The 23,903-nt window shown below is 39.6% G+C and overlaps 3 protein-coding genes and 1 non-coding gene across 8 annotated transcripts; 2 read left to right on the forward strand and 2 right to left on the reverse strand.

Moving 5' to 3' along the window:
• The first annotated feature begins 837 nt into the window (after positions 1–837).
• On the forward strand, positions 838–3,339 carry LOC135642806 (FT-interacting protein 1-like). Its single transcript, XM_065159280.1, has one exon. It carries the CDS (start codon positions 838–840, stop codon positions 3,223–3,225), a length of 2,388 nt encoding a protein of 795 aa, XP_065015352.1. The 3' UTR covers positions 3,226–3,339.
• An 886-nt stretch (positions 3,340–4,225) lies between these two features.
• On the reverse strand, positions 4,226–5,203 carry LOC135680324 (late embryogenesis abundant protein 46-like). The gene is made up of 2 exons (XM_065194207.1): positions 4,845–5,203; positions 4,226–4,760 (listed from the first exon to the last, which is right to left on the reverse strand). The coding sequence occupies exons 1-2, from the start codon at positions 5,115–5,117 to the stop codon at positions 4,512–4,514; spliced, it is 522 nt and encodes a 173-aa protein (XP_065050279.1). The 5' UTR covers positions 5,118–5,203; the 3' UTR covers positions 4,226–4,511.
• A 121-nt stretch (positions 5,204–5,324) lies between these two features.
• On the forward strand, positions 5,325–5,396 carry TRNAQ-CUG (transfer RNA glutamine (anticodon CUG)). Its single transcript has one exon. It is a non-coding gene; the product is annotated as a tRNA-Gln (tRNA).
• A 481-nt stretch (positions 5,397–5,877) lies between these two features.
• Positions 5,878–22,761, reverse strand: LOC103983975 (uncharacterized). 5 transcript variants are annotated; one of them, XR_001977153.2, is made up of 20 exons: positions 22,619–22,761; positions 22,287–22,421; positions 22,118–22,199; positions 16,812–16,962; positions 16,566–16,704; positions 15,745–16,192; positions 14,757–14,937; positions 13,811–13,912; positions 13,403–13,735; positions 13,026–13,109; positions 12,783–12,941; positions 12,287–12,370; positions 12,012–12,149; positions 10,754–10,866; positions 10,093–10,234; positions 9,923–10,007; positions 8,369–8,474; positions 6,771–6,800; positions 6,222–6,249; positions 5,878–6,097 (listed from the first exon to the last, which is right to left on the reverse strand). XR_001977153.2 is itself a non-coding variant. In XM_009401361.3 (19 exons), the coding sequence occupies exons 2-18, from the start codon at positions 22,318–22,320 to the stop codon at positions 6,797–6,799; spliced, it is 2,385 nt and encodes a 794-aa protein (XP_009399636.2). In that variant the 5' UTR covers positions 22,321–22,421; positions 22,619–22,761; the 3' UTR covers positions 5,878–6,249; positions 6,771–6,796. The 5 variants fall into 5 exon arrangements, 3 of the variants coding, with proteins under 3 accessions (XP_009399636.2, XP_009399626.2, XP_009399645.2); XM_009401361.3 differs by having other exon boundaries at positions 5,878–6,249; XM_009401351.3 differs by lacking the exons at positions 5,878–6,097; positions 6,222–6,249 and having other exon boundaries at positions 6,301–6,800.
• Between the last annotated feature and the right edge of the window lie 1,142 nt (positions 22,762–23,903).

The following is a 23,903-nucleotide window of genomic DNA, read 5'->3' on the forward strand; positions in this document are numbered from 1 at the left end:
AGGGCTGTCTCAGAGTTAGTCTAGAAAGTTTATGACAGATAGCAAGGCATGTTCAAATTGCCATAACCAGCCTGGAAGTCTTCCAGCAACTCATCTGATTACGGGAAAAGGCAAGATGAATAGAAAGCCCACGATTCAATAACTCATTCTTCTTCCTTCAATATATTCCAAGAGTAACATGAGATCTATCGATGAACCCTACTAGAGCCACAGCCCCAGAAAAAACAACCCTTGCTTCTCTGTGAAAGAAGTGACTTGCCTATAGGCAAAGCTTCCTTCCAGAAAGACATCAGGAAAGGTATCCAGGATAGTTTCTATTCCTTCCTTCATATCAGGCTACCCAGGAATGCTATCAGGAACAACTTTGCTTCAGAATCAGGGTTACAATTGCTTGCAATGAGTTGCTTCCTTGCAGCCACTGAAGGTAAAGTTCAATCAGAATTTAGTGGCCTGAAAGTTGAAAACATGAAGCCAACATGTGGTAGTACTGGATGCCAAAGATACTTATACTCGAAGACAGAGACAGAAATCGACCCACTTCCATCGAGTTCAACTTCAGCAACCCGAAACCACTACATTTGAATCTGATGCTACCAATTTGCCTCAGAAGCATTTTAGCAAAACGAGAGATTGTCCACTGATTCCAACATCTTCTATAAGGTAAGACTCATATGATTCCAATGTAGTTGTACGTAGACAGAATTCTCCAGAGATCTTCACCAGAAACATAGTTTTTTCTATTTTCCACTTACATTCCAGCTCTTTCCTCTGCCAAAAAAACAAGCACTAGGAAGCAGGAAAAGGGCAAAGAACTCAGCAGCAACGGCAACAACAACAATGAGCCACCGCCAGCACAATGAACTGAAGAACACCAATCCATTGCTTGGCGACCGATGGCCAACCGGAGGGACCACCCGCAGTGGAGTCCCTGGTTGGCTCAGCGGCAGCACCGACAAGCTCACAAGCACTTACGATTTGGTGGAGCAGATGTACTACCTCTATGTGCGAGTCGTCAAAGCCAAAGACCTTCTAAGCAACCCCATCACCATGAATTGTGATCCTTACATTGAGGTGAAGCTGGGCAACTACAGAGGCACCACCAGGCACTTTGATAAGAAGACCAACCCAGAGTGGAACCAGGTGTTTGCATTCTCCAAGGAGCGCATCCAATCATCACTACTGGAAATCTTTGTAAAGGATAAGGAGATGGTTGGAAGAGATGACTACCTGGGGAAGGTGGTGTTCGATCTCAATGAAGTGCCCACCAGAGTTCCCCCTGACAGTCCCTTAGCCCCCCAGTGGTATCGGCTGGAGGATCGCAGAGGGGAAGGGAAGGTTAGGGGGGAGGTCATGCTCGCAGTTTGGGTTGGGACACAGGCAGATGAAGCCTTCCCAGAGGCATGGCACTCTGATGCAGCTTCCGTCCATGGGGAAGGAGTAGTCAACATCCGCTCAAAGGTCTATGTCTCCCCGAAACTCTGGTACCTCAGAGTTAATGTCATTGAAGCCCAAGATGTTCAACCAAATGTCAGGGGCCGGGCACCTGAGGTCTTTGTGAAGGCCCAAGTTGGTAACCAGGTGCTCAAAACGAAGATATGCCAAACGGCGACACTAAATCCACTTTGGAATGAAGATCTCATATTTGTGGCGGCAGAGCCATTTGAAGAACAACTAGCCCTCACCGTCGAAGACCGTGTGAGCCCAAGAAAGGACGATGTGCTGGGAAGGGCATCACTGCCATTGACACTGTTTGAGAAGAGGTTGGATCACCGTCCGGTGGTTCATTCACGGTGGTTTGACCTGGAGAAGTTCGGAATAGGAATCTTGGAAGGTGAAACAAGAAGAGAGCTCAGATTCTCCAGCAGGATCCACCTCCGAGTTTGCCTCGAGGGAGCTTATCATGTGATGGATGAATCAACAATGTACATTAGTGATCAACAACCCACAGCTCGCCAGCTCTGGAAGCCACCGGTCGGCATCTTGGAGGTTGGAATCTTGGGTGCAAATGAGCTACTTCCAATGAAGATGAGGGAAGGCCGAGGAGCCACTGATGCTTACTGTGTTGCAAAGTATGGGCAGAAGTGGATCCGGACAAGAACCATGGTCGGCACATTCGCTCCAACCTGGAATGAGCAGTACACCTGGGACGTGTTCGACCCAAGCACAGTGATCACCATTGGTGTCTTTGACAATTGCCACCTTGGTAGCAGTGACCGGCACGGTGGAGGTGGACCTGCTTCAAGAGATTCAAAGATAGGGAAGGTCAGAATCAGACTCTCAACACTTGAAACCGACAGACTGTATAGACATACGTACCCCCTGATCGTCCTCCAATCTTCAGGAGTGAAGAAAATGGGAGAGCTTCAGCTGGCCATACGCTTCACCTGCCTGTCACTTGCCAACATGATTTATCTCTATGGCCATCCACTGCTTCCCAAGATGCATTACCTGCACCCGTTCACAGTGAACCAACTGGACAGCCTCAGGTACCAGGCAATGAACATTGTCGCTGCGAGGCTCGGAAGGGCAGAGCCACCACTGCGGAAAGAGGTGGTGGAGTATATGCTGGATGTGGAGTCTCACATGTGGAGCATGAGGAGGAGCAAGGCCAACTTCTTCAGGATCATGTCGCTGCTCTCAGGTCTGATCAGCATGTTCAAGTGGTTCGGCGATGTGCGCCACTGGAAGAACCCAATCACAACCGTGCTAGTTCATGTGCTACTCCTGATACTGGTCTGGTACCCGGAGCTGATTCTACCAACTATATTTCTGTACATGTTCATGATCGGGCTTTGGAACTATAGATTCAGGCCAAGGCACCCACCTCATATGGACACCAAGCTATCATGGGCGGAGGCTGTGCATCCGGATGAGCTCGATGAGGAATTCGACACCTTCCCAACATCGAAGCCCCACGACGTAGTCCACATGAGGTATGACCGGTTACGCAGTGTGGCTGGGAGGATACAAACTGTGGCAGGAGACATGGCAACACAAGGGGAGAGACTCCAGTCACTGTTGAGCTGGAGGGATCCAAGAGCTACTTGCATGTTTGTGGTGTTCTGTCTATGCGCAGCTGTGGCGCTGTACATTGCGCCCTTCAGGTTGGTGGCTCTCGTTGCTGGCCTCTACATGCTCCGCCATCCCAGATTCCGCAGCAAACTGCCCTCAGTGCCCATCAACTTCTTCAGGAGATTGCCATCTCGGATTGACAGTATGCTCTAAGAGGGTATGGTATCTGGAGCTCACCAATTTGTGATTTGTGATTTGAATTTTCGTAACATGTTGTGTTGCATTACGTCCACTTGATTTCAGTAAGACGATGCCTTTTATCTTCAATCTCATTTCCACGTTGTAAACCAGAAATAAAAAAGGTTACCAACCTTCTCCTAATTTGTCAACCGATGAGCATCATGGTGTGGCCTTCGCTAATACCCTTGCTAAAGATTTTGACTTGTTCTGTTGATTTCCATGTAACCCTACTCTTTCGCTTCAAATTGCCTAGATATACGTGACTGCAACCCGATCATCCCGATCTGTCTCTCAAGAAGGCATTTCGCCATGACAACGATTACCGTGTCTACCGATTGTCGCCTACGAGGATCCAGGAAAGAAGAGACCAATTCGAGTATCCAAGCGGAACACAAAGGGTGCGAATCCAAGAACAGGAGAAAGGCGAAACTCGAAGGCCCTAGCCACAAAAATCCACCACCAGACATTCAAATAACTTAGCGATATAATCGATGTAGAAAGCTTGAATAAAAATGGCTCACCGGTGACGGGAAGCAGACCCGGAGGAGCCATGGCAAGAAAGATCGACGGAAGAGGCCGAGGAAGAAGAACCGTAAGATTCGCCTTCTTTTTCCCGTCGAAGGGATTCGGGATGGTCAGCCGATCGACAGATCGGACAAATGAATCATTGGCCGACATAAACTTATTTCTCTGTATATATAACGGGGCTAATTATGTATATGTATTTGTATATATAACAGGACAAATAATTGTATTGTAAATATAAACTTAATTAACATTATATTGGATTTTTCTATAATTATAAAATTAAGATAATTTATCTCTTTTTTTCCTAATGCCTATTTATTGTACTGATGAAAGACGCTCGATTTCACCGATAAAATTTTTATTTTTACAAAAAAAAAAAAAAAGATTAAGCCACCATCTAAATCATCATCGATCGCCATTAATGGATCGGAATCCAGCAGCGAGGGTTGCGTTTTTGGTCGGAGGACACACCGTTTAGAGCACGATAAGGGCACTCGAAGGTGTCGTCGTCGTTAAGCCACGACACACGGCGGTGCTTAATCCAAATGACGAGCTAGCTCATCATCCCATCGACACCACGAAGCAAGCAAATGTCGAATTCAAGGACTTGCTTCACGCGAAGCACACTAGCACGATGAAGACGTGAAGTAGGACTCGACAAGGCGCAAACACTTCCATAACTTGAAACAGAGACAACGAAGTTGGTCGTGGTGTGCGATCTCCCCGGCCGCCTACCGGGGGCCGAGGAAGGGGTCGTGGGCCGCGGACGGCCTCGCCGCCCCGGTCCCGCCGCTTGCCGCTCCCTCGACAGGGTAGAATCCCGGATCGGCGACCTGGCCGCCGGCGAGGGTCTGCTGGTTCTCGACCGCGTTGGACTGCATCGTCTCCTGCTTGTTGACCTCGGCTTCCCGGATCTTCTCTTGCTTGCGCTCCTCCGCCATCTCCTTCTGCGCCGGCGTGCGTGCCGTCATCTTTTCCACCTGCGGCAGACAGCGAAACGATGGCGATGCGGTACGGATTCCTTTAGAAAAGTTAAAAGAGATGGGAGGGGGACGTGCGGCAACCTTCTCCTGGACGGTGGCTTTGGTCTTGTCCATGCCGGCCTTGGCCGAGGCAGCGACGTTTTCGGCGGTCTCCTTCACGGACGCCATGGCATTCTTCCCGGCTTGCATTGTCGCGATCAGATCAGCTGCTGCTACTCGAGGATGAAGAGGAGGACCGGCGTATATAAAGGCGGGGAAGGGGTTACGTGCGGTGCACGGGAAGCAGAGGACGCATGGCGACGCAGGGGGCTCTTGACGTGCCGGGTGCCCAAGGGAAGAAAGCGTCAGATTCATCTTCTACCTCTTCAGCTGAGACATGCCACCGTCGTGTCGGCTTTTCCCCAAGCGGAAGCGCAATAAAAACTCTCTCTCTCTCTCTGAGAAAACCTGCACCTTCGGTCGTTGGTCATCTGCAAGGAACAGGCAACTGGAATTGTAATGGTATATCGGTTCGGCTGAGAAATGGTTTGATATAATTTTTACTTTCTTACACAACACCTTGGTCCCATGGTCTAGTGGTTAGGACATTGGACTCTGAATCCAGTAACCCGAGTTCAAATCTCGGTGGGACCTTTTTATTCTCTCTTTGCATTTTATGTTGTCTAGATGAACTTTTAATGTGGTGTGTTTTTTTTCTCCCTTGTATTATTAAATCAAATAATTCTATTATTCAGTTCAATAAATATATTCTAATCTATATAAACGGTATGTTCTTCCATATTCTGTACTTTGTCTTGCATCTGTTTTTCTTGAAGGAATAATCTTAGTTGAATGCATTAATGGACTGGAGCTTCAAATGAAGCAATAGGACTGGTACCCTTGTCTTGATTATACTCGCCGACATGATCTATCCATCCATCCATCAATCAGATCAACGAGAAGAGAACCAAGTAATTGCAGTGAACTTAAAAAGCTCCAAAAGCCTCAATTGACATTACATCCCCGTAGGAGACTGCAAGTTTTGATACAACATTAATGGAAACATGGAGACGAGACTGTTGTGGAAAGAATGAGAACTATAAATCATTTCATAGAATAATAAGAAATTCTTGGATGAAACACTCGGTCAAACCCATTCCGTCTGCACTTTCAATATCAACCTAACAATATTTTCTTTATTTTTTCATATACACATTATACTCCTTTCAGCAAGGAGAGAATAAACATGCACAGCAAGCATGAGCCACTGTAGGAAGTCAGAAGCGATGAAAGGATTGTACAAGAGGCCGAAACAGCAGCTTGTTACTTTTTGCATTGTGATCATTCTTCTAAATCTTCGAAAGTAGTACATGCAGATAAATAGAGACACTTGTCACATTGCATGCATGCATACAAACAAGCATATAGTTACATAGAAAACAAAAAAAACAACTAATGACTCGATAAGAGTAACAACACCTTTTGGTCCTTCACAATTCCGCTTAACCTGCTAACGATCAGTAAAAATCAGAAGAGATGTAAATGCAGTTCCACAAAATAAAGAAAAGTATAACCTAGCAATATCTAACCATAAAAGATGTTACCACACTCCTACAACATCATGCATGCCATGTAGCCAAGGAGAAAAAGAGAAAGCATATACACAAGGATCAAACCATCTTGCCATCCCATGCCTTGTCCAGCTATCAGATGTGCCTCGATAGACCAACATAGTATTCATCAATACCCAACCAGAATACACTAATTTCTCAATAGCAGAGTCCACTATGAGGACCATCTAGCTGTTTGATCAACATTCCTTGAGTCATGATTCTGCTATCTGCTATCCAACAAGCTAAACTTTTCCCTCCAGAATCCATATGAGATCTCAAGACCAGTGAACTAAGACATCCCTAGGAAGGATTGGGTGCTCTCAAAAAGGAAGACTTTCCAGTCTCACCATAGGGGACTTGACAAAAATCTCGGAATCAGAAATTGGATGAGTCATGTTCAGACTCAAGTATTTACCTTCATTAGTCCAAACAGCAGTAGCATCATCTGCAGACAAAGATTAGCTATAATTGATAAGATCCTGAAAGTTTGAAACATGTCTTGCTGATGAAAATATAAATATTTTAAATTGAAAAAGAAAATAAATGGATTTGATCAGCAGAAAAAGAGAATGATCGGAATTGGAAGCAACAAATATAAATCCCAGAATTTTTCAGTAGAATGTTGACAAATGTAATGTTTTTCCTTGCCTTCCTGTAAATTATGAAAACACCCTACAAGATAAGTACTTGCATTTTGATGCATCCCAATCTCAAGAGAATGGAAATGTACGCATGCATCATCAACAGACCTTGATGGATGTGGAATGTTTCAAGTATATTAAGTTATTTTAAATTATTATGGCCAAAATACCATTCCATCCATCTCCATATAATACTTCATCCATCATCAGCCAAACTTAATACTAAAAAATCCAAAAGTAATTCCACAAAGTAAAACACCATAATAGGAATCCATTAAGAGAACACCCCATTAAAAAAATAAAGAAACTCACTACAGATCAAAACGAAAGAGTAAACATGCAAGGGAAGAAAACAGGGAAACACCGACTAAGAAACAAAAGATTACGAAGAAGATAATCCAATAATACACCACAAAAACCATACTCAGAGCAGGCACATAAAATGTAAGAAAACTAATTGAAAAAATTAACAGAATATAACCTAATAAAACAAGAGAATAACTTCCATCAAAAGTTGTTAAAACCCACAAGAAGAGAAAACAAAAATGAAACTCAAACTCAAAAATTCACCCACCCCATGGCCCACCAACGATAACAACTCATCAATGATGGATCAAAAAATAAGGTGGGTGAAATGATGAGGCAAAACATTTAACACAATATGATAATCATTTCTGTCCTTTAGCATCTAACAAGGAATTACCTGACATGGCCACACTAGAAAGGATTGCCAAGCAAATGTCATTGTTGCAGAGCTTTTCATAATTTAGGGATGAAGTGACAAATAATGCAATAAAAAACAAACAATTGAAAGTGGCTGGTTTTGATTTTGACAATGCCCAACTGAGATTTTTTAAAAAAATAGCCAAAATTTTAGTCTATTTAATAATTAAAAATGTACCCTAACATGGATTTCCAAATATTTGTTCCATTTTTACCAACAAACCATCTTATATTAACCATTTGCAGAAACAAAATAGGTAAATCTTTATTTTCTAAAGATGTGAGGCACCAATGATGTGGAGGCTGCATAAAACAAATAAATATTTATGAAAATGAAAACAGGAAGAAAATAGTGTAAAAAAATCTGACTTGATTAGAAGAAAAAAAAAGCCAAAAAGATAAGCATATATATGAAAACAGATACAGTAATATTCTTTTTGCAAAGATTAAGACCGGCATCAGCAGAAAAACTAAATAAAACAATCATAAGGTCCTAATTTTCAACTACTGGGAGTCAAATATTTTTGAGTTAACTATATTAAAATCTCAGCAAAAGAAAACAAAGCGAATTACAAGAAAAGGATATCTCAGTTTACAAGAAAGAGTAAAAAGAGAACTCTGTTACTTAAAGAAAGTTAAAACTCCTTACCCAGATATGTTACGACGCTTACTCCTCGATGGACCCCTTCGTAATCTTTTCAAATTATGTCGAGGCACGTCATCCTCAGTTTGCGAAGAATAATATTCGCTGCCATCTGCAGATCACATTTAGCATTATATTCACAAGAAACATACTAACCAAGATTAATAAAGCAAAAACATATAAAAGATCTTAATGCCTCTTATTAATGGTAGAAGATCTGAAATGAACCCTAATTATGAAAATGTCTTATTCAATATGGAAGCAACCCAATAATTGACTGCTAATGCAGGAGATCATATCTTAGTGTATAGGGCAGAAGCCTCCTGATAGTATGGAGGGAAATTTAGTGTGTTGCCTCAATATTCTCTCTGCCTTGCACATCTTGCCAAATGACAAATAACCAAATGTGACCACACATTTTAGACTCTTAGACATGCAAGAAAAGATAAGAACTTAAGATATATGAAGTGAATCCCAACATCAAGTTCCATTTTCATGTCTAACAGGATAATGGAAAATGAAAAACAAATAGGTTCTGACATTGTAATTTTACACTTAAAAGGAAGCAGCATTCAGTACGACTATATTAAAGTAGTATCTAGCATATATTTTAGAAAAATAAAGAGGGAACAGATATGCAAGCAGAGCAGAGAGCATTAATAATTATTGTTAGGAAGGCATTCCATCACTTGCATGGAAAATGCCACATGCGTTGAGATAATAACAAATAGTGTATATACAAATTTCACCCTACTGACTCTCAGATCCAACCAAGTACCCAAACTAGACTTTGATACATATTCTCCTACTCATACCCATTCCAAACCTGACTAACAAGTCCACTAATGTAGATTAATCAAATCTAAGAATGGAAACAGATGGATACTTGTGAATTTCATCCTACTCATTCTTAAACCCAACTCAAATACCTATTTTCTTACCTATACCCATGCAAGACCAATGAGCACCTTAATTTAAGCTGGCATAAACAAGTCAGGAAAGTGCGGATACCCAAAAGGAGATCAGCATTGCCATGCCTATGCAACCTACCATGTGCAGACGAACTTTAATATATTTACTAAATAAAGGAAAAAGAACTTTGGACTGAAACATATAAAAATCATGACAAAAGATCAGCAACTATTCAAATATAAATCAGACCACCTGCTGTAAATTATAAAAAAATGTACATTCATGAACAATTAGCCATTTTGATTGATCTGAAATGGGCAAAATCAATTAAGGTGGCACGAACTTGTTCAAAAGAGACCAACAGATGCACCAGTTAAATGGCATTAGTCAATTATAATTTACAATGCAAGAATAATACAGAAAAACCTAAAATTATATATTAAAGGAAGAATATAGTTCTTAGTTTGACTAGCAATATTGCCCTCAACAAAGACTAATTATGAGAAAAAAACTCATGTAGTTAACACCAAATAGTTAGAAACTTACAGCTTGTACCGAAGCACAAATTCACTCAAGCTCGAACAATTAGTTAGAAAATGAAAGCTTACAAATACAGCATTTGTTATATTCTGAAGGAAGATACATTACCTTCAGAAGATCTCTTAACCTTGAGTGCAGTACCATCTGGGTGTTGCTTTGAGTTATTTTTGGTAAAAGAGGAATTTTTGTTCTTCTGAATAATGTTGTTATCAGAGGGGGAAAAAAAAGCTGAGAGAAGCATCCAAAATTTATATATTTGCTTCATATTATTTTTTTACCTTTGGTGTTTCTCCTTCATGTTGTTTGACATTTTGCTTGACTTCATGATGAGATCGCTTGGCAGCTGTTGTGATTACTCCTCGTGAAACTTGTTGTTCAGGAATTTCACATTTTCCATTGAATGGTGGCATATAGCAGAACCTTTTTGAAAAGAAGATTATTAATAAAATATAACACATAAAATGAAACATGTCAGGAGCCAGAGACATCCATGCACGAAATAATAAAAGGCATCACAAGAAAATGACAATTGCACCTTATTGCAAGGCATCACAATCGTCCATCTAGAAGGCATTTTTGAAGCTTGATCATGATAATGTGCACACAAATACTAAGCACAATCTATTCACCCTAAATTGATTTCAGGAAATCCGCTTAAACTTTATAGTCAGGGTGAGCCTTTACAGTGTCAAAATTGCTCCTTTATGACTTGAGTGACCAGGGTTCAAGTCATGAAAATAATCTTTCTGTTTGCAAAGATATGACAAGGCTGCATAAATCAATTCTCACCCAACGCTACATTGGCAGGAGCGTAGCACACTGGGCCTGCCCGTTTTCACTTATACTTCGTAATGACTATTTATAATTGCATAACCATTTTGCACAGAACAATATCATCCTCACGTAATACAAAAGGTGAAAAAGGAACAAGACACAAACCACTCAGGGGGCAAGCTCTCACAATCGAAGTCAGTGCTCAAAATCCTCCATTTGCGGCATTTGTTGCATTGAACCCAATCATGATCAGGCTTATAGCGTTCATCCACTTTTCTCTGGAGCAATAAAACTTCTTCAGAAGAAAGGAAAGAAAGAAAGAAGTTGTTTAATTTAGATTAACATTAATGCTCTTGTGGTTTTCTCTTCTAGATTCCCGGAAAAAAAAATAAAAGTTCAATTATTGATTCAAATAAAAAAATAACAGATGAAATTATGATGTCCCTGTTACATGTAACTATAAATTTTTAAACATAATAGAAAGTATGAGAGTAAAAAATAGAAGTCAAAACAGGGAAAAAAAGGGTACCAAAAAAATAAGACCTACAGAATCCACCTAATGGCAGAAAATGAAACAAAAGGCTTGTAGCATGTGACCCACCATACAAGAGAATATTCTATCCATATGTTATCAATAGTTAATCATAAGTTGGTCGGCACCCCATTGACTCCCGATTTACACAATTAAACTTCACTGCAAAACAGTAGTTTACCTTGAAGTTTAACAATTTTACTCCTAAAATTACCCCGAATAGAGAATGCCTTTGAAGTCATTGCTGGACACTATTGGAAAACTACTCAGCATATATCTCGAAGGTAATTAAAAGTTTAAAACTAACAAAACTTGTTCCACAACATGACAAAAAATCTTTCTAATTGAATAAAGGAAATGAACCTGTCACTTCTAGGATTATTTAAAATAAACCAAAAAAAGAATAACAAGATCAACTGTTACATTAAAGAAACTAATAAAAAAAACCAGCATGAGTTGAATTAAGTTCTAGAATACTAGATGACTCCAAACCTAAATTGCATTTAAATCAACTAAAATTGCAGCAGCATGACCTGGTTCCTGGGATCCGCTGTATCACTGAAGCCGTTAACCCACAAATTAAATATGGAATTCCTGAGATGGGGACCAACTCAGTATCACTCTATTATAGACATATTGATTGATTTCTCATATCTGCCTTAATTTCCACTAAAAGAATATCTTGATAAATTATAGTGAAAAACTAACAACAGATTTTTTAAGTGAACATTAAAAATTATTGAAAAAGTACATTTGAGTGCATACAGCATACAACCTCGAAAAAGAATATTTATCATTTTCTCAAGCAGTTCAGAAATTAGAAATTGATATGAACAAGTACTACTACCAGAAACTCAGGGATTGAGGAACATAATTCTGAAAAAAAAATACCACATCAAGTATGTCAAAATTCTTATCCCAATATTCATCTGCTTTTACTCCCAGCCATTCCTCCAATTTAGCATATACTTCAGAATCTTGAAACCCTTGTTTGTTATTAAGTACTAAGGCACCTCCATTACCACCATCCTGCACAACAGACACAGAGATCGACATGCAAGATATTCATAAGATTATAAACACCAAGTAGCATGAATGAATATAATAGCATCTTGTCTAATTCTCATAGAAATATTCAGAGAAGGTATTCCACATAGGAATCATACCATTAGATTTGTAACATCTATTACTCCTATAACACCACGCCCCATGTCCGCATTATGTACTTGCCCACCAACTCGCTTATAAGCCTGGATCAGAAAATGAAAAGCATTCATATTCAATGACCATAAACATAATAACATTGACACAAAGCTATATATCATACATCCCTTGAAACAACAAGACATTATGAAACTAGAATCACAGGTAATATTGGACAAGAAATGATAAATAATAGCCTAAAACTTCAGATCTTGTGCTGCAACTTTTTCTTGCCACCTCTACAAAGATCATTTCTAAGTCAAGGGTCTAAAATCAGTTTATTAAAAAAAACCTAATTGCAGTTTTAACATCAAGAACTTTGTGACTATCTCTTTCCACAACTTGAGTACTAAAATTTGCTTCTACAATGTTTTTTCGTGCTTCATAATAAATATAAAGTGAAAAGTAGCCTTCATAATAAATAAAGATAAAATGAATAAAGCAGGAGCTAGAGATAACCTCAATTAGTCTGCCATGCCAATACAAAAACATTCCACAGTTCATTCTTTCCCATTCTACCTTACTCCTACCTAGTGTCAGTAGAACTTCTCTGTCCATGATTTGGCCAAGTACCTGAACAGTCTTATTTAGGCATTTCGCCAATGGCTGGCTTTTAACCTGGCAGAGTAAAAAATAAAAGGTTTATAGCCCATAGATAAGTATGCATAAAACCACTAGAAACCAAGCAATGCAAACAATTACCAGAGAGCCTTGGACGTAAATCTTCATTCGAGGATTCAAAAATATAACCTCCAAATAAGCTTGTAGTGAATAATCCAATGGCACCTATATAACCAAAATATAAACAGTAAAGAAAGAGAATAAGTCAAAAAGAATATGTTCATTAAACAGAGAAACTACCAGCAATACATAAACAATTTTTGCAGGTGCATCACTGCAAGATCATATATAATCGAATGGAACACCCTGCTATCTTATCTATATGCACTTGTAAAATAAAACATTACAAAATATATATATCTAGAATCCTAAATCTTCACATTAATCAGTTTAAAATATATACCATAAATCAACTTTAGTTAAAGAACAATGACATATTAAGGAGTATAATGAACAACCTTCTGGCTAATTTGTCCTGGACGTGATCTTACTCTCCGAGAACGAATTAATATATCCCCTCGGCTCTGCTGTGTATTACCAGAACTATTTGCATTATCCCACTCCAAAATGTAGTTAGAACCCCATTCATCTAAATTCCACATGTAAATCTGTGTTCCTGTCCCAGTTTCACCAAATGGACCAAATTTCTCACCAATAAAATACTCATTAAAAGGAGAAAATTCCTTTACAGCATTCAAGTTGGAGGCTGCACATTCTTCTGACTGGATACATAAATCAACTTCCATATAGCGCCCTTGTTTTGAATATGTGATGATTGGAATCTCAAGGATCTACAAAAAACACATGAATAATTGAAATAATGAAGAGACCATCACAATCACAGAAGAGCAATCAAAATAACTTACTTCTTTGTTTTCATTGTAACATTGAGATAACAAAGCGACAGATCTGGAGGAGGACGTTTGCGTGAGAACAAGGACATCTCTACCAAGTTTCATAGATCCAGTCTGCATAGTGATAAAATTAAAATAAAAAGTAAAGTCAAATATGAAAAACAGATGCATCACTAAAATTGGAACATAAGCAAAGCCCTCAAAGAAATTCTACATTTCCCCAAAACAAACCCACAGAATTAAAAAATTAGGTGTCTCATTGCAGTGGTGAGACTACAAGAGAGTGCATCACCTTCTTCAGGATATAAACAAGTTACTAGTTCCCAGGCAGCATCAGATCCATTACAAACAAGCAGACATATTTATTCTTAGGAGGCAGAGTCTCAGGAAAAAGGGTGCACAAATGTCAAAGTTGCAACAAGCATTTCGTACCACTTATGGAGCTATTCTATAAAAGAAGCATGTTGAAATTTGAAATAAACAACATAAAAAGTACAGATTATGGTTTTACTTTCTCTCCATGCATCATCGGAAAAATATTTGTCGAGACTTCTATATCTCTGTTCTGATAACATTCAACATTAGTATGATCAACAGCTATAAAAAGCTAGAACAACAATCTTCTACCAGTTAAAGAATAAAACAACAGTTTGCAGCAGGTTTTATGCAAACATCTTACGGCCCTGTAGATATGGTTTAAGGAGATGAATCAAGTCAATCAACCAACCATAAGAAAAGTTTCCATAAACTTGAAAATAACAAATGACCATGACCATGAGGGCAATCAGAGCTTATTCCCAAACTTAGGTTACTAATTATTGGAATACTTTCGAAGTTCTAACCCATTATCCATCAAGACAAACTATAGCAGCTGAAAAATACCTGTGGACAGGGTAGACGCATTTGAAAACTATGTAAAGAAGTTCACGGAATAAGCAGTTGACAAAGTATAACCTACCTTAAATCCAATGCCAAATCTGCCAATCTGATCTGGATCTTCTTCTGGCTGTTTATGGCCGAAGGAAAGCATTCTCATTATTTCAGTATGAGACATACCATGTCCATCATCAACAATTGACAGAACAGGAATTTTGTCCCCTGATTTTTTAAAATACAGATACTCTACGAATATGTCCAACCTGTAGAAATTCAAAGAACTTAATCTACCAACTAAAAGGTACATCTCAAAAAAAAATCTGAAGAATCAATTATAGTTCTGGATGAACATAAGGAAGAACTCCACATAAAAATGAACATAAGGAAGAACAAATTTGATATGGCAAGACTAATAAAAAATAAGATGCACACCAGATCTAAGGTCAATTTTCTTAAAAATATAAATTAAAGCTCATGCTCTATAGATTTTTAAAAACAAAGTTTAGGTAATCACCACAATGTCACACTAGACCCAAAGCTAATAGAAGACTTTGTCAAAATTACAACAAATGCAAAATGGCAGACAATGGTAGCAAACTTCTCCATAGTCAGAAAAGGAAGAAGCAAAATGTTAAATAAGCATTCTTATTAAAATTCAGGGTACAAATATATATGTAAATAATACTTTGATTAGTTATCAGAATGCTAAAAGTGACCATGGAAAAGTATTCAAGGTTGAATCAAACATCAGTTAAAAACCAGTTTTAATATCTAAAAGTAAGGAACAGAGACACAAGCTACAACATGTGTGTTCGATATCACTGAAAAATGATTTTAAAAAAAGAACTCCGAGGGGTACTGAGCTATATGTACGGTTAGCAGTCATTGTCCATACCACGAAATACCTGATAGCTATGTACCAATCCTTCCGACAAACCATGCTAGAGAGTAAAACAAATTTGTGATTTGAGATCTAACAGCTGTAGCTTGCATACATTTAGCCACAGAAGTAATAAAGAATTATGAAAATCGGCAGTTGCCATTGCTTTGAGAAAAGGGCGGCCAATTACCTACTCGCTTTGGCATCCCTAGAGTTGTCAACAAGCTCAGCGATAGCTCCAAAAATCCATCCTGCATGAGTCTGACTAAGAGTTCTCAAGTAACTTGGATCTGTCCTCACAAAATTTTTAGCAAGGGCATTATCTTGCACTTTTGGTATTGGTGAATTGGTAAAAGCATGCTCAACAGACACTCTTTGAAGCTTTGCTATGTGAGTATCATCACTCATGTGAAAAGAGCTCTTCTCTTGGTGCAGAGTATTAATTGCATTCACACTCGAACATGCATTGTCAGCTATCTCTTCTCCAAGATGATCACTGAATTCTTCAGAGTGCACAACTCTCTTTGCAGGAGAAGAAGGCATTTTCGGAACTTGATGTACTTGCTCAAGAAATCCTCTTTTGCAGAATTTCTCAGCCACATTTCTCATGGTACTGTTGGTTCCAGGATGGATTTTATCTGAATATGAAGAACCAAAATATTTGCTTGTGTAAAGCCCAAGATCAAACTACTGCTTTTTATAAAAGATCGACAATCAGATGCCCATACAGAGGTCAGCATATCTCAGTCAATACTAAGTCAATAACTAAAAAAACAAATATTAGTTTAAAACATTTCAGCATTGCATGCTATGTAGAAAAGCATATAAAAAAGAATTAGCAAAATGAACTAATAAAGTAAACAAGTCCAAAATCTTGAGCACCTGGAGGCAGTGTAAAAATGTCAACAGGGCTAAGTCAGGTCCAGCATAGAACAGTTTTAAGTATGCACTTGCATAAGATGACAGAATCTTATCATCAAAAAGGTAACAGATATTGTCAAGTTCTCTCACCTGATGTTGCAATTTCTTGTTCATAACATGCTGGACGTGAAATTCGCATCTGGTATGGAACAACAGCATGTGTAGATTCTGGCCAGTCATCTGAAGGAAGTAGATAAAAATCGCAACACTCACTATTCACAACTGCAACCTTCATAGGAATTAATTAGTGAATACTGGATACTAATTTATACAATAACTAACATAAGTAGATTTACAAAACAACATTATTTTCATTCCAAATGACAAAAAACTTACCTTCTCATTCTTCCAAAGAAATTGCAAGAAGGTTTTCCATTCTCTGCTCTGGTGAGAATCTTCTGGTTCTGGGTACAATCTACATCGAGGCATTTCCGACTGCCGAAATGGTTTGCTTGGTCTAAACTTGGTAATTGGCCATAGGTTAGGCCTGTCAAATGCATAAAAGAAAATAAATTGCTCATGCTCCTAAAACAAGGAGCTGAAAGAAGAATATAAAAGAAGTAGCTTAACAATTTGCTGTCCTCTCACCATTAAAAAAAACAAAATATATTCTAGTAAACAAGAATTAAAAATGGTGCTAAATCCTTGGTCAAGCAATCAACACAAGCTCCAACACCTCAGTTGGTGATGTATAAGATTGATTATACCACATAAATAAGAAAATAAAAATTATCTTAGTACATTAGTTTTAATCAATAGCCTGGTAGTTTAAGTTTCTTTATTGTGACACTGTTCACTTACTAAATCAGTTGCCTGCTATGTGCTTTCTTTAAGGAGCACTTCCCAATAAGTGGTATCAGACTCATGATTCCACTTGGATATCAAGTAATGAACAGTGGACGAGCATCTTTGCACAACAAGATTGGTTCGAGCATTTTTTGCTCCACCAAAGTGGATCGAAGGTATAGTAGTAGATGAATTGCTAGATGAAAGGGAGTACAAATCTTCACAAAGCTGGACCTTTGATCCGGGTATCATCAAATACGAGTGTGCGAAGAAGACATACCGAAAACCACCTTTTGAACACACAACGACCACTACGAATTTTTGCTTTCTTTAACAAAAGGTGGAATATCTTGGGCATATCATATCACAGGAAGGTGTGACAGTGGACCCCTCAAAAATCGGAGCAATGCAGAACTGGCCGACCTCGAGGAACATAAAATTGCTATGTGGCTTTCTCGGTTTAATAGGCTACTACCGCAAGTTCGTAAAAAATGATGGAAAGATTAGTACACCACTTACTTCCTTGCTGAAAAAAGATGCTTTCCAATGGTTAGACAAAGCCACCACCGCCTTCGACAAACTTAAAGCCGCAATGACGACAACGCCCGTACTAGCGCTACTCAACTTCGGCAATACTTTCGTTATTGAAGTCGATGCAACCAGAGTCGGAATTGGTGTTGTACTAATGCAAGATGGCCGCCCCCTCGCTTATACCAGTAAGCCATTATCTCCTTCTCATCTCAAAATGACTATTTATGACAAGGAGATGCTCACGATTGTGCATGCGATGGCCAAATAGAGATCGTACTTGATCGGGCATCGCTTTCAAATCAAGACCGACCATAAAAGCCTAAAATATTTCTTGGAGCAGAAGATATCTTCCCCCGAGCAGCAAAAATGGGTAACAAAGCTTCTTGGATATGATTATGAAATAAGTTACAAAAAGGGGAAAGAAAATATTGTTGCAGATGCGCTTTCACGGCTACCCAAGCAAGCTGAATTTTCGATCATTTCACTTTCGACTAGCAACATCCCTGAGAATATTAAGAGGGAATGGCAGGAAGATCCGGAGACCAGTAAGATCATAAAAAATAAAAATAAAAAATTGAAGAAGCACCAAGCTCCGTGGCTCATTACAATTGGGACTCAAAAGAATTACGTTATAAGGGCACTAAATTGAAAAGGAGTACGGCATATCACCCGCAAACCGATGGCCAAACGGAAGTGGTAAACAGGTGCTTGGAGACAGCCCAAAGTCACCCACCAAATATGACTACCCAAGGAGAACTTCATACCCAGTCGAGTGTCATTATTAATCGACGGATCGTGACTCGATGACGACGACCCACTACTGAAATGCTAATACAGTGGGCGAACTTACCAGCAGAAGGTGCCACTTGGGAGAACTATGACGACTTGAAGATCAAATTCCCAGAATTCATAGATTGTTAGCCTCGAGGACAAAGCTGATTTGAAGAGGGCGGGTCTGTTAGGACTCTAGCTAGGAGAGTCCTAATTGAGAGGGGCATTCATACAAAACCTACCTAAGTCGACCCCTATTAAAGAGGTGAAGAGGCCGACTAGGGTTTGGAGGTTATTTCTTAGAGAAGAATTAGGAGTTGTAAAGAAATAGGAGTCTTGAGTAGGATTCCTATTAGAGTCTTGAGTAGGAGTCTTGAGTATGAGTCCTATTATGAGTTAGAGTTTAGAAACCCTATAAATAGTCATGTATTCATCCTCTTTTGATAAGCAATAGATGAATCTTTTTTACAGCCTTTAAGCAGCAACTTGGAGAGAGGAACCCCTATAGAGTTCCAAGGAGGCTGATCCCCTGAAGAGATCAACCCCAAGTTTAGAATCTCCAAGGGAGGGTTCTAACAAAACTGAGTTCTCAACTCCCGCTTCAAGTCCTCCCATGTGTCCACTCGACATCGACCTTGTTGGATCTCCTCCCAACAGGTTCGCCACCAAAGTTTTGCATCCTCATTCAAATATATGGTTGCTATTGAAACTTTGGTATCTTCAGAATCGGGCCTTGTAGCTCGAAAGTATTGTTCTATGTCAAACAAAAAATTCTCAAGCTCCTTTGCGTCCCTAGCACCACCATAGCAATGAGGCTCAGGTGCCCTCAAGTTTTGTGGCGACGCAACGCGGGTGTTGCTCCCTCCCGCATTTAGTGCCCTTGTGAGCGTTGTCACGCTGGAAGTGAGTTCTGCCACGACTTTGTGCAAACATTGCACGGAGTCTTTAGTATCGTCCGTCAATCGATCGACTAGGACCTCAACCTTATCGATTCGGGAAACAGCTTCTTCTTGTGAGCTCTCTACACTAAGAAGCCTTCTTTGGCCTTCGTAGAGTTCCTCTAAGCTCGCTTCAAGAACATCTAGGTGGGTTTCCACCGTTATGAGTCTCTCCTTATGGCTCTTTTTCCCGGTTAGCGCTCTAGATTGTGTCTCCTCCGCTTGCAGAGAATAGCCAACTTCTCGCTTATCATGTTCGCTGCCACGATCCTCCAGAACGGCTCCACCAACATGAGAGCGAGTTTACACTTGCAGCCCGCTTACGGTTGCTTGGGGCAAAGGTCCGGCTTGCCTCGTCTTGCTCGATTCACCATGATGCTTTGCCATGGCGAGTTTGCGAAGTTTCTTCGCTGCTTGCTCGAATTGCTTGCCCGCTCTGATACCATAATGTCATGGACTTAGCTGAAATCGCCTAAGTCGTGAGGCACCCTTGCTACAAAGTCACGGACTTAGCTGGAGTAGTCGTGAAGCACCATTACACCAACTCCTCGGACTTAGCTGGGATTGCCTAAGTCATGAGGCGCCCTTGCGACATATGCGCTCGCAAAAGGTCAACCTAGTTACAACCTCGTACAGGTCCCGAAGGACCTACGAACAGAAAGTTGATTGGATTGAAAACGAGCGACGGACAAGTCCCAACATCTCGCGAAGAGGGAAGCTTTATAAGCAATTCAGCGAGCACCTTGAGTGCAAGAGAGCAAGAGAGAGAAAGGAGAAATCAGGGACTTTCGAAGGTAGAACGAACGATTGCAAATCCACAAACAACTGCTCACCGGGTGCCAGGCGCGAAGGCAGTTCCCATCAAATTAACGTGCGAACTTATGAAGATTGTTCAACGCCCGACAGTATACCGAAGCCCCATCCAGCCCTGTGCCACCCGGGGGGTTCCAGGGTGCTAATATGGTTGACGTTTTACGTACAATTGCGGTTTGCAGAAAACAGATTGTGGCACGCGAAAACGGAGCCATTTTGGAGCAGTTTGACCTAACGCGACGAGGGGTCGTATTGCAGCGCTGCGAACTTTTGTTACTTATATTTTCCAAGCAAAAACACATAAAACCAAGGCAAAACATGCTGACATGTCTCTGTACAAGCATGCAAAAGCGACGAACGGTTCGTTGAATGAAGTTGTTGCGGATGCACGACGATCGTTCATGACAGAAGGTCCTCTCTCTAACTCAGGACAATCTTCCTCACGTGGCCCTCTTCAAGCGTGTCGTCACCTAAGACCCTCTCCCATGGGCCCACGATCTTCCTTCGCTCATCACTAATCTGCCCTACATGATGTTCCTCCCTCACACAGCGTGCCTCATCTACTACAGATCATGTATCTTCCTCTTAGTTTCCTCTTGATCACAACATCTCCATCCAAGAAGCAGAAGCATAGACTTTTATCTTTGGCAAGTCCTCCATCGCTGAGTATAATCAAAATCTTACCTAATCAAATCACGACAAATTTAGCTTCTTATTTTCCAATATTAAGTTAGTTTCTACTAAACCATCTGATGTTTGCAGGGGCATGTTAAAGTTACTATATAAAAGGGATCTCATATCCCTTAATATGATCATCATATATTTCCCCTAATTCCTATCAAATAAAAGGGATTTGACATCCCTTGATTTCTTTGTTTATGAGATTGATTAAACTTTCTTTCACCTTATGAATAGGTTATGATGCACCCAGAATTAGATCAATAAAACTATAAACTTTTCTCCTTTTCTCTTCTAATGATCTTGATAATACTATATAACTATTTTTTATTTTTTTTCAAGTAATTATTTAAAGACTCAGTTCTTAATTTTCCTTCAAAAAAAGAATTATGAATACCATGCAGGCAACTTAGAAGTGAGACAAGGAAAGAAAAAAAAAACTCAAGTATCAAATGGAAGATTGGAACATTGGTACGACAAATAGGCTTATTATCCTTTGTCAGCATCACGTACTGTATAGGCCCCTCTATTTGAATCACAAAAGAAAACTAACTTTCAACAAATTAAGGTGACATCAGAAAAACTAGGGTAGAATCATAACATCTCCATCCAAGAAGCGGGAAGTACAGCCTTTTATCTCCGTCGTTAAGCACAGTCCTCCATTGCTGAGCACAATCAAAATCTTGCCTAATCGACTCACGACAAATTTAGCTTCTTAGTTTCCAATCTTAAGTTGGTTTCTACTAAACCATCTTTAAGTTTGCAGGGGCGTGTTAAAGTTACCATTTAAAAGGGATCTCATATCCCTTGATATGATCGTCATATATTTTCCTTAATTCCTATCAAATAAAAGGGATTTGACATCCCTTGATTTCTCAGTTTATGAGATAGATTAGATTTTCTCTTGCCTTATAAATAGGGTTATGATGTACCCAGAATTAGATCAATAAAACTATAAACTTTTCTCCTTTTCTCTTCTAACGATCTTGATAACACAATGACTATTTTTAATTTTTTTGCAAGTAATTATTTAAAGACTCGGTTCTTAATTTTCCTTCAAAAAAAAGAATATGAACACCAAACAGGCAACTAGAAGTCAGACAAGGAAAAAAAAACAAAACTTACGTATCAAATGGAAGATTGGAAGATTTGGTGCGGCAAATAGGCTTATTATCCTTTGTCAGCATCACGTACTGAATAGGCCCCTCTATTTGAATCACAAAAGAAAACTAACCTTTAACAAATTAAGATGCCATCAGAAAAACTAGGGTAGGATCATAACAAACCCACTCACCGTCATTGCCAGGTAGCTCGTTCAAGTTCAACATCCGCTTCGCCGATGCTACCCTGTCCCCCACCAAGTATCACGTACTGAAAGCGCAATCCACGGAATAACCCTACAAGACCACCGAAGAAGCCACACAGTATTCTGCAACGGGAAGGGGAAAGAAAACTTAGCAAGTAACTCGAAACGGCAGCGAAACTCCAACTAAATCTTAGGTCCTTCTACATTGTCTCGTCCAACAAAGTTGAACCCTAAAATCCAAGTGTAGAGCACCGAAGAGACGAGCTAGTAAGAAGGGGAAAAAACCGGAATTTCGAAGAGAAGAACGCACACGAAGATACCTTCCCGGCCGAGAACACGCTTCTCCGTAGGAGCTAAATATTGAGAGGACGAGAGAGGGAGGGAGGCGGGGGAAACCCTTCTTTTCGCCGGAGACGGGGAAGCAGGAGAAAAGGGAGAGAAAAGAAAAGACGGGGGAAGTCGAAGAGAGGCGTTGGGGATGTCGGGAGTGTAAAACGGTTTCAAATTTAAAGGCGTCCTCCAATTCTTTGTCGCTTGTGCGCGCAGCCCAAACGACGTAGGGCTCGGTGGGCCCACGTCGTTGGGCGGATGAGATCGGACGTCAATGGGCGAGGGCCTTAACGGAGGCGTATCGAGGAAGAGAAGCATCACCCGTGTTGCGTGGGAGGAGTCACGTCGCGTTGACCAAATTGGGTCCGATACGGTGGATACAAGTCCATCCGTAACAAAATACGTCAAATTGAGCCGAGCCGTATCTGTGGGTTTGGTATGACCAAATCGTGTGAGATCGAATCCGATTTATATTCTAATTAAGTAATATGATAAAAAGGAAATCTAATTTATTACCATACAACTTTGGTACTGATAATGGAGTAAATACAACAAAGGAATATGGAGCTCAAATCCCGATGCAGTGTATTACTGGAACGTAGACTGAAAAGAAAGGTGAGACGTACGTGATACCCACAGAGTACGCAGAGCTGATACAGAATTTTGACACTGACATATACCCCTTCTTATTTTGGACGCAAAAGAGATAATCATCAGAGCAATATGCAAATATATATATATATATATATATATAAGATGAATTTTAAAAAACTTAGAACACCTATATTTTTAAAAATATCCAAACAGAACTCATAATTTTTTAAAAATATAATATTAACTTTAAAAAATCACTTGGGTTCACATGAGATTAAACCAAATAAAAAATCGATTTAACTTAAATCAGTGTTGCCTTCTTTTTATTCCATCGTAGTTATCATAGTATATTTCAACCTCGATTGACTTCGTGTGTCATTATGTTTAGAATTATATTATGTCATTTACAAACGTTAAGTTTTGCCATTAATGATATCGACTTTTTTGAGTTTCTGTTCGGTCCATTAACTTCATGCTTCATTATGTTTAGGATTATATTCCGTCCCTGTCATATTGTTCATAATAGAGCTTCGAGAGTTTTCTTTAAGATATGTCTTCATTTCTATAGAAATATTTGTTAGGATATCCGAACTTCTAGTTTATTGTATAGCTAAGGTTATAGAGTTGTATTGATGTTTACTATTTTAAATAGTATTCTCAAAATTTATTATTTTATTATTA

This window comes from Musa acuminata, chromosome BXJ1-1, assembly GCF_036884655.1.
Source record: "Musa acuminata AAA Group cultivar baxijiao chromosome BXJ1-1, Cavendish_Baxijiao_AAA, whole genome shotgun sequence".
Taxonomy (NCBI): domain Eukaryota; kingdom Viridiplantae; phylum Streptophyta; class Magnoliopsida; order Zingiberales; family Musaceae; genus Musa; species Musa acuminata.